This window comes from Colobus angolensis, unplaced genomic scaffold (assembly GCF_000951035.1).
Source record: "Colobus angolensis palliatus isolate OR3802 unplaced genomic scaffold, Cang.pa_1.0 Scaffold310, whole genome shotgun sequence".
NCBI classification, from domain to species: Eukaryota; Metazoa; Chordata; class Mammalia; order Primates; family Cercopithecidae; genus Colobus; species Colobus angolensis.
In genome coordinates this window covers 3,402,932-3,413,584 of record NW_012116378.1, presented here as the reverse complement: position 1 = coordinate 3,413,584, position 10,653 = coordinate 3,402,932, and the positions used below count along the sequence as shown (strand labels likewise).

The 10,653-nt window shown below is 44.9% G+C and overlaps 1 protein-coding gene across 1 annotated transcript in view; it reads right to left on the bottom strand.

Moving 5' to 3' along the window:
• Window positions 1-10,653, bottom strand: part of GPR143 (G protein-coupled receptor 143) — a 42,328-nt gene that overhangs the window by 9,335 nt on the left and 22,340 nt on the right. Inside the window, exons 6-8 of the mRNA XM_011950908.1 lie at window positions 9,626-9,734; window positions 7,362-7,479; window positions 5,423-5,666 (exon numbers count right to left, since the gene is read on the bottom strand). Of these exons, the coding sequence (XP_011806298.1) occupies window positions 5,423-5,666; window positions 7,362-7,479; window positions 9,626-9,734 (471 nt within the window). The remainder of the gene's footprint in view (window positions 1-5,422; window positions 5,667-7,361; window positions 7,480-9,625; window positions 9,735-10,653) is intronic.

The following is a 10,653-nucleotide window of genomic DNA, read 5'->3' as shown; positions in this document are numbered from 1 at the left end:
AAAGAAAGAAAAAGAAAATAGGTTATAGAAGAAAACAGATTTTCAAGAAAAAATAGAATGGAGAATTGTGGGAGAAAACAATTGTTAGGGGAATGTTGTTGTGAGAGAAATAGGGAATTATGAGAGAAAAAAGAATTGTGAGACAGACAGGTGACTGTGGGAAAGAATGCCAAATTATGAGAGAGCCATGGAACTCTGGGGGAAATACAGAATTGGGGAAAATACAGGGTATTGTGGGAGATACACGGAATTGTGGGAGAGACAGGGAATTATGGGAGAAACAGAATTGTGGAAGAGTAGGGAGGATTGAGGGTCGAACCAAGAATGGTGGGGTGGGTGTAGTATGGAATTGGGGAGATAAAAGGCATTGTGGGAGAGACAGTTACGCTCCTTTCTGGCCATGTTCCTGGGCTCTGAATGGGCCTCGCCCCACCTGTGTGGGAACACAGCACCTGTGTTCTATCCTAACCACGACCTCTCCACTCCCAACAAGCCCTCAGCCTCAGCCTCACCGGCCTGGGCTTCTCCCCAGGATGATCCCTAAATCTTGCAAGTTTGTGTACTAGCACACTCGTCTTCCAGGAAAGATCTATACTCTTGCTCCCACCAGAAATGCCCTGCCCTTAGTAGCCACATCCCTCCTGCCAGACTCCGCCCCTTCCCTCTCGCCAGGCCCCACCCCAAAACACAGTCCCAGCCAGGCCCTATAAGCTCCACCCAGGCCCCACCCCTCCTGCCAGGCCATGCCCCCCTGGCTCGCTCCCTGGAGGGAAACCAGGAGGTACCAAGGGGCTGGGTCTCCTGAGAGCCAGCGCAGGTCCAGGAGCTGGGTGTCTGCACATCTAGGGAGTCAAAAGCTGTTCAGGTGCACAATCCTCCCCTAATAATGACTCTCTTCAGGATTCTCCCAGATCCAAACACCTCGACTTGATGAGCGGAGAGTGTTTAGCAACGAGGCACAATGGTGACTGGGTGTGGAACCCAGCTCCATCCAGCAGCTCTCCGCCTTCCTAAGCGGAGACACAGATCCCCTCAATGGAAACTGCTGCCACAATCACAAAACACGATGCATTACGTGTTTTCTCCCACGCCCGTGCACTGGGCTGGTCCTACAAGCAAACTGCAGTGTCTCTCCACTTAAAAACCTTAAATGGCCTTTTCACTGGCCACCGGATAAAGCCCAAATGCCTTAGCAGAATCTTTATAAACCGTTCACCACTTCTCCAGCTTCCCGCAAGGCCTCCATACCACGCTGAGCCATAGTCATCCCCAAACAAGACGCAGACTTCCTGTGCTAACTCAACACCGCCTCTTCCTCATCTGAATTTTCTGGCTCCTCTTTGCCCATGCTATTCTATCATGTAAGACCCGGCCCACAAATCACCTGCTCCAGGAACTCTCACCAGTGTTCCAAAACCAACGTAGTCCTGCATTGCCTGTGTCCTTTAACTCTTCACAGGTTTTTAAAAATAAAAATTAGTATTGTCCTTACTTACTTGTGAGTTTCACAAATTACACTTCTCAGGAACACTCACCCATCCCGGCTAAAATGGTGTTGAATATTTGCTTAAGACGAAATTCAGTTAACTTGTGTGAAGTACCTAGTAAGTTCCAGACACCATATCAGATACTTAATAAAGCTCAATGCCAGCCTATTGGTCTTGTAGTGAAACCAAAGGCAGTAGGGTCTGAAGGGTATGATAAACAAGTTGAACTTTATCTCCATGGTCTACATAGGGAGAAGCCCATGGCTAACTTTTTTCTGTATCGGCCATAGTAATGATCAGGTGCAGCCAATAGGAAAGCGGCCCTGGTAAGGGGTTTTCCTTGACTTTATGCACAGAAGTAGTATTTGATGCATACTTAACTTACCCAAATTCACCTCTACTTAGTGAGGGGCTGGGGAGGTATGGCAGGGTGAGTAGGTGAGGATTTACATAGTCCCAGGGATCCTGCTGCCTGCAAGCTGGTAAAGCTCTGGCAGGAAAATCTGAATGACACCTGCGTTTCCCCTGCCACTGACAGAAGGGAAGCACATTCCGGGGTGACAGGTAAGTGGCCCCAGAGACATACCCACCAGGAAAGATTTAGAAGGGATCCTAAAACTGTCCCCAAACAATACAATGGTGATGAGAGCCAAAAGTCAGATGTGGAAATATTAAAAAATGTGAGGTGTCCTAGGCAGCAAATTAATTTTAATTTCTGAATAAAAGCCTTTTTAATTCTTTTTAGATTAATGTATGCAAATTCCTGCATAGGGTTACCATACAAAAAGGTGATGACTGCATGTTATGGGCAATTTTAAGATATTCGAAGGGTGACTAGATGCAAACTTATGACCCTAACCACCACGTCAGTACCACCACCACTTTATACTTTTTTTTTTTTTAAGAGATGGAGTCTCACTATGTTGCCCAGTCTGGACTCCAACTCCTGGCCTCAAATGATCCTCCTTCCTCAGCCTCCTGAGTAGCTGGGAATACAGGTTCATACTACCAGGCCAGGCCACTTTATACTTTTGCAGACGTTTGTTGTTAATTTTGAAAACTCAATCTGTGCTTCAAGCTCTGTCCTCAAAAAGCCTAACAGATGTTACCTAATAGTATGGCACTTGGAGTTCTAAATCGGCAGCTGCCATTTTTACAGGAATCCTTCCCATAATAAAAAAATACTGATTGTATTTCTCGTTTTTCTGAAAAGGCTTTCCTTTTGTTCTTTCCTTTTCCTCCAATGTTTTCTCCAATTGCTATTTTCATTGATTGTTCTATTATTAGAATAGAATGTTTTTTAAAAATATTTTAATTTTCTCCAATAGACTGTGAGATCCTTGAGGGCCAGGTTTACACATCTCCAGTATCTCCACCCCACTCAGCTCTTAGTACACAGCCTGGTAGAGTTTTGGGCAGTCATAAGTAGTTATTAACAGAATTAGAATGGGCCAGGTGCAGTGGCTCAGGCCTATAATCATAGCACTTTGGGAGGCCAAGATGGGAGGATCATTTACAGGAGTTTAAGACCAACCTGGGCAACATAGGGAGACCCCAACTCTACAAAATAAATTTTTAAAAAACACACACATAAAGCCAAAGAAAATTAGCAGGATATGGTGGCATCCGCCTGTGGTCCTAACTACTCAGGAGGCTGAGGTGGAAAGATTGCTTGAGCCCAGTAGATCAAGGCTGCAGTGAGCCATGTTCGTTCCACTGCACTTCAGCCTGGACAACAGAGTGAGACCCTGTCTCATAAATAAGTCAATAAATAAATAAATAAATCAAAGAATAGGTGTATCCATACAATGAAATATTATCAATCCATAAAAAGAATGAAGTTCTGACACCTGCTACAACATGGGTGAATCTAGAGAACAGTATCTGAAGTAAAAGAAACCAGACACAACAGGACAAATATTACACAATGCCCTTTCTATGTAAGATCCAGAACAGCAAAACCATAGAGACAGCAAGGAGGTTCATGGCTGCCAGGGGCTGGGGAGAAGAGATGGGAAATGACTCCTTGGGGACACAGGGTTTCTTTCTGCAGTGATGAACATGTTCTGACTTAGATAGTGGTGACGTGTGCACAACCACTGAAATGTGCCATTTAAAGGGGTGAACTTTGTGGCGTGTGAATTATATCTCAAATTTTTTAAAAAGCCAAGGGGCCGGGTGCAGTGGCTCCAGCCTATTATCCCAGCACTTTGGGAGGCTGATGCAGGAGGACCTCTTGAAACTAGCCTGGGCAACATAACGGGACCTCATGTCTCCAAAAACTAAAAATTAAAATAAACTAGGCATGGTGGTGTGCACCTGTAGTCCCAGCTACTCAGGAGGCTCGGGTGGGAGGATTGCTTAAGCCCAGGAGGTGGAGGCTGCAGTAAGCTGTGTTCCTTCCACTGTGCTCTAGCCTGGGTAAGAGAGGGAGACCCTGTCTCAAAAAACAAAAACAAAAACAGGGAGTCCTCACAGACAGCAGCCTCCAGGAACGGCTGCCCTGCTGATTTTTCTGTTGGATCTTTATTTGCTTTTCCTAAAACCTCTATGTGAAAACATCCAACCTTTGAACGGCAGATCTAGGCAACAGCTTGCTGGAGGGAGCAGAGGTAAGGAAATGCTGATGGATTTTGTTTGGCGGTGGTGATTGGGGTGGGGTGCAGGGGACTTTTACTGTTATTTCTAGTGTTTTATTTGACTGTCAAATATCTGGTCGGCCACTTTGAAACACCAGGATGGGAATACAAAGCCAAATAATTCAAGAGAACATTTTTGGCTTCATTCCCCAGATGGTATCAGTAACTCTACAGACTAACTGCAGATCCAGCTGGTGGGTTCCTCATGCTTCGTGAACTATTTGTACCAGATGGAAAGTCTGTAAATACATCCTCTCTGTGTGCCTTTTAGCTTCAGCCAGAACCATCTCTTTCTCTTCGTGACTCTCAGTTTCAACCAGAAAATATTGTATCATGGAATCAATTCATCAGTTCATCACCATATTTTTTGGCCTTCAAAGTAAACCAAGTTTGTCGTCTGAAAGTGAACTTTCCTTCAGTGTATTTGTTTGGTTTTGTTTTTGTTTTGTTTTTTTTAGACGGGATTTCACTCTTGTTGCCCCAGCTTGAGTGCAATGGCACAATCTCAGCTCACTGCAACCTCCTCCTCCCAGGTTCAAGTGATTCTCCTGCCTCAGCCTCCCAAGTAGCTGTGATTACAGTGTGTGCCACCACACCGGCTATTTTTGTATTTTTAGTGGAGATGGGGTTTCACCATGTTGGTCAGGTTGGTCTCGAATTTCTGACCTGAGGTGATCCGCCCACCTTGGCCTCCCAAAGTGCTGGGATTACAGGTATGAGCCACCACACCCGGCTATTTTTGTATTTTTAGTAGAGATGGGGTTTCACCATGTTGGTCAAGCTTGTCACTAACTCCTGACCTCAAGTGATCCACCCGCCTTGGCCTCCCTTCAATGTATTTGAATAGTAGGAATGGAAAAGAAAATGGAACTCCTTAAGCCATTTCCAAACATCTTTCTACATATTATTTTTCTTACTCCAAATTTCAACATTATTTTGGTACACCCCATGACGGGATTGTGTGGTATTTGTCCTTGGTTTTGTGTTTGTGTGCATTTAGCTCAGACAACATCTGGAAAAAGATCACATTTTTAGATCCAAGCCTAATTATTCTGAGACACTGGTTGTGAACTGGGGGCCACTGTGGTCCCCCAAGAGACATCTGTCAATGTCTGGAAAGAGTTTTGGTTGTCACAATTGGGGGAGTGCAACTGGCAGCTAGTGAGTCCACATGAGGGGTGCTGCTAAACACCCCACCATGCACAGGACAGCGCCTGGGACAAAGAATCCTCTAAGGCTTTCCAAGGGGAGCCCTGGGACCCCAAAGTCTACCTTCTGTGGCAGACAGGGCATTACCTTCAGAAAGCATGCTCAGGGCTTCATCAGAAGTCTGCCCACCCACTCGAGACACCTTCCTGGAAGCAGAGTTTTCCTGAGGCACCTGGGAGTCCAGCGGGGATGGGTGAGCCCCATCAGCAGCCGAGGTGGTCAGTGATTCCCACTGGATCTCCTTCCTGGGAGACTGAAAACCCAGGCTACATCCTGTCCAGCCATAGAAGGCCAAAGACAAGAGAAATCCCTGGGCTGGATTCAGGATTCCCTGGAGAGAGGACAGAAAGACACACGGCAGTCAGTGCAGTGTGGCAGGAGTCAGAGCCCTGGGCTGTCACAGAGTGACACACTCCCCTCAGGATGCCCACAGGGCTGGGCTCGCTTGGAAGTGACCATGGGTTGGCTGGTGGCTGGTTGACTGGTTGGTGGGTTGGTTTGGGGCAAGATGAAGATTGGCCACAGTAGGTGCTGTACCTTCAAGGGTGCCTGAAAGTAGAGTGGGGTGGGGAGAGGAGAGGGCGGGGAGGAGCTGGAGTAGAGAAGGGAAGAGAGGGGACAGAGGATGAGAGAGAGGAGGGAAGGCAGGAGAAGGAGAAAGTGGGAGGGGAGGGTGTGGGAGGAGAAGAGGGCAGCAGTGGGAGAAGGGGAGAGGGAGCGCTGTAGCACAGGGACTGAACAGCCAGCTCCTCCCGCAGCCTGGAGGCCTCTGTTCTCCCCAGTTTGCCACCCTGTGCTGCCAACGGAGCACTTGATGTAAAAAAGGTTCCTGAGGCTCAGACGAAGTCTGGGAAACATCCCTCCACTCGTGTGTTCTGAAGACACATAAAGTTCACCACAGGAACCCAGCCAAGCTCCAAACCACATGCAGGGATGGAAGGGCCGGTGCTGGTTCCATTTGAAAGTCTTTGTGAATGAGCCTTTCCCCATTTCAAAAACAATATAAATATGGATTCTGTGTAGCACAATATGCACCTCCCTGCCAACAACACGTGTGCATTTCTTCTTATAAAGGTGAGAGAATGACAGCACTGGGGCAGCCTGCCCATGGGACTTCTACCCCATCATGCTCTTCATGTATGTCCATCCAATACATGTATTTTTTTCTATTTCTTTTTTTTCATTGTTTCCCCATTGAAAAAAAAAGATAAACACGTTTTTCTGTAGTTGTAATTGGTATAATTGTATATATTTGATTTCCCAGTTAATACCAGAGGTTTCATAATCATCATTTTTAACATCTGAGTAATATTCCATCAAGATGAAAGACCATAATTTACTTAACCATTTCTTTCTTTCTTTCTTTCTTTCTTTCTCTCTTTCTTTCTTTCTTTCTTTCTTTCTTTCTTTCTTTCTTTCTTTCTTTCTTTCTTTCTTCTTTCTTTCTTTCTTTCTTTCAAATCTGGGTTGCCTATAATGCTTTACAATTATGAAGGATAATGCTACCAGGAATATATCCATCTGTGTGGCTTTTTCATGGTCTGAAACATTCCTTCAAGATCCAAGCTCTGATATTGAGAGACTGCCAGGAGCTTTGATACACTGCACCAAACTGACTGACCAGAGTTGAAGCATTTAATAAGGATCCCAACAACAAACAAAACAGCCAGCTAGCACACTAAGGCCAGGAGCCTATTTAACTCATTCTGTATTTAAATACAATATATTGTACTTCTGACTGCTTCTTTTACTTCTGATTTTTTTTCAAACAGAAAATGTTAAATCTAGATAATTAAAAAAAGAGATTGGGTCTCCCTACATTGCCCAGGGTGGTGGCATACACCTGTAGTCCCAGTTACTCGGGAGGCTGAGAGGGAGGATTGTTTGAGCCCAGGAGTTTGAGGCTGCAGTGAGCTATGGTCGTGCCACTGCTTTCCAGTCTGGGTGATACAGTGAGACCTTGTTTCTAAAACAAATACATTAATTAAATAATTAACTAATTAAAATACAATACAGATTGACCTACCATAATAAACCATGTGGTCTTGGCTGCAGTTCTGACAGGTTTCAAAGAACCTCCATTGATATCTGTTTGCATCTCAAGATAGAATAAAAGGCTTTCATTGATGATATTCGACAACCAACTATTAGAAAGAAAATGGCAACAAGTAAAGAGAACATGCAATGAAACTCGTTTTTAAATGCTGGGGAGTCAGAGAAGAATTTCTACCAAGACCTAAAAGTACTAACTCTCGGTACAGACATGGCCACTTCTGCAGTAAGAAACTAAGAGGGCCAGGTGCAATGGCCCCCTCCTGTAATCCCAGCACGTTGGGAGGCTGAAGTAGGAGGACTGCTTGAGCCCAGGAGTCCGACACCAGCCTGGGCAACATAGTGAAACTCGTCCCTACAAAAAATAAAAAATAAAATTAACCAGGTGTGGTGGTGCACACCTGTAGTCCCAGCTACTTGGGAGGCTGGGGTGGGAGGATCACTTGAACCCTGGGAAGATCACTTGAGCTCAGGAAATCGAGCCTGCAGTGAGCTATGAATGTGCCACTGCACTCCAGCCTGGGGGACAAAGTGAGACACTGTCTCAAAAAGAAAAAGAAAGAAATGAAACTAAGAGGAACCAGCATACTAAGAATTTAATTTAAAAAATATAATTTGTTTTCACAGTCTAAAGCACAGATCAGCAAATCCTTCCAAGGGTAACACTCAACACCACATCATGGTATAAGGTTCTAGCACTGTATCAAATAACCCAGAATTCATTCTTTGTTTGAAGAGCAATGTACAGTTTTGATGGAGATCAAAACAATTTTTTCTTTACTTATTTTAGCATTTTTCAATGTTATTTTAGGTGGCTCAGTGAAATATGAAATGTTGAACTGAGTGTATTTTTAGTAGGAGATGATTTATATATCTCCAAGAAAGGTGTCCAAACAAAGCTCATATCAGGTGAATTATTATTACTATTATTTTTTAGAGACAAGGTCTTGCTCTGTCACACAGGCTGGAGAGCAGTGGCATGATCATAGCTCACTGTAACCTCAGACTCCAGGTTCAAGTGATCCTCTTGCCTCAGCCTCCCAAGTAGCTGGGACTATAGGCATGTGCCACCATTCCTGGCTAATTGTTGTTGTTGGGTGGGAGGGCTCACTAAATTGCCCAGGATGGTTTTGAACTCCTGACCTCAAGGAATACTCCTGCCTCCAATTACTAAAGCGTGAGCTACCACGACCAGCACAGGTGAATTTTTAACACCACAAGTACTTGCCCTGTCCTGCAAGGTACTGATTCACCACAGTGCAGCATGTTCTGATTCCAGTTTTTTTTGTTTTTTGTGTTTTTTTGCATTGGTTACAGGTCTATTTTCAAAGTATCCACCTGAAAGGTTTGGACAGGATACCAGTGGTGGGGAAAAATGAGGAGAGAGAAACTTCTCAGGCTGTTCTCCAACCTTCTTGACCAAAGACGTGTCCTTGCCCCTCTGTCAGGCACAGGAATTCTGGTGTCAGGAGTGAGGCAAATGGGTGAGTTTACAAAGCATGACCAGCTGAGTGTGGTGGCTCACGCCTGTAATCCTAACACTTTGGGAGGCCGAGGCAAGTGGATCACTTGAGGTCAGGAGTTTGAGACCAGCCTAGCCAACATGGTGAAACCTCAACTCTACTAAAAATACAACAATTAGCCAGGCGTGGTGGCATACACCTGTAATCCCAGCTACTCGGGAGGCTGAGGCAGGAGAATCACTTGAACCTGAGAGGTGGAGGTTGCAGTGAGCTGAGATTGTGCCACTGTGCTCCAGCCCGGGTGACAGAGTGAGACTACTTGGGAGGCTGAGGTGAGAAGATCACTTGAGCCCTAAAGATCAAGGTTGCAGTGAGCTGTGATTGCGCCACTGCACTCCAGCCTGGATGACAGAGAAGGACCTTGTCTCAAAAAAAAAAAAAAAAAAAAAAATACACAACCCCTTTGTTTTGGCTAACCCCCCCCCCAGCAATGCACATGGTTGGGACGTTTCAAAACTAAATTTGGGTGTTTGTTTTCTAAGGGCTTTATAAATAATTTGAGTAGATTTCAATGTTTTTCCAGAAATTCATGAATTTTGGACTTGCTCCCCTGTCCTCTGTGCCTTTCCTTAAAGGGCACCTAGCACAGTCTCAAAGATTTCCTTCCCAAAGGCTCTTCCCTTTGGCACTTCCAGTCACACATGCAACATGGCAAATTGTTTCCACAGCCCTTCCCACTGGCAACAAAAATATACATATATAGAAGAAAAGTTACCAAATAATTAAAACCAGCATTATCTTGAAAAATCGGATCTTGATCACGGCTCCCATCCTTCTCTCGTTCTCCGTGTAAATGCCTTGTCTTCCTTTAAGTAAAGAGGCCACTGTGAAGAACAGAAGGAACTATGTGTGGTGTTCATTATTCATGTTTATGGAGTGACAGAGAAGGCAATGGAAGCAGGTGTGAGCCCACAAGCAAGGCCAGAGGGGCAGGAAGCAAAGCAAGTCACTGACATTCATTCCTCACAACTTCCAGGTTGGAGTCCTCATAGACCCTAAGGAATATACATATTTTTAAATTTCTGCTTTGAAATAATTTTAGATTTACATAAAAGTTGCAAAGATGGCACAGAGAGTCCCTGTATACCCTTTACCCAGATTCCCCTCAATGTAAGCATCTTATGCAACCATGGGGATGTTCTTCACAACTATGAAATTAACACAGATACATTACTATGAACTAAACTGCCAATTTTGGCTGGGTGCAGTGGCTCACACCTGTAATCTCAGCACTTGGGAGGCCAAGGTGGGTGGATCATTTGAGGTCAGGAGTTTGAGACCAGCCTGGCCAACATGGTGAAACTGTCTTTACTAAAAATACAAAAATTCGTCGGGCATGGTGGTGCACGTCTGTAATCCCAGCTATTCGGGAGACTGGTGCCCGAGAATCCCTTGGACTCGGGACGCAGGGATTGCAGTGAGCCAAGATCATGCCACTGCACTCCAGCCTGGGTGACAGAGCAAGACTCTGTCTCAAAATAAATACATAAATAAATTCCCAATTTTATTTGAATGTTCCTAGTTCAGAAACTATATTTTTAAAGGCTCATTTTCTCTGTTATAAAAATAGAGGTACAGTGGCTCACATCTGTAATCCTAGCATTTTGGGAGGCTGAGGCAGGTGGATTACCTGAGGTCAGGAGTTTGAGGCCAGCCTGGCCAACATGCTGAAACCCCATCTCTACTAAAAATACAAAAATTAGCTGGATGTGGTGGCAGGTGCCTATAATCCCAGCTACTCAG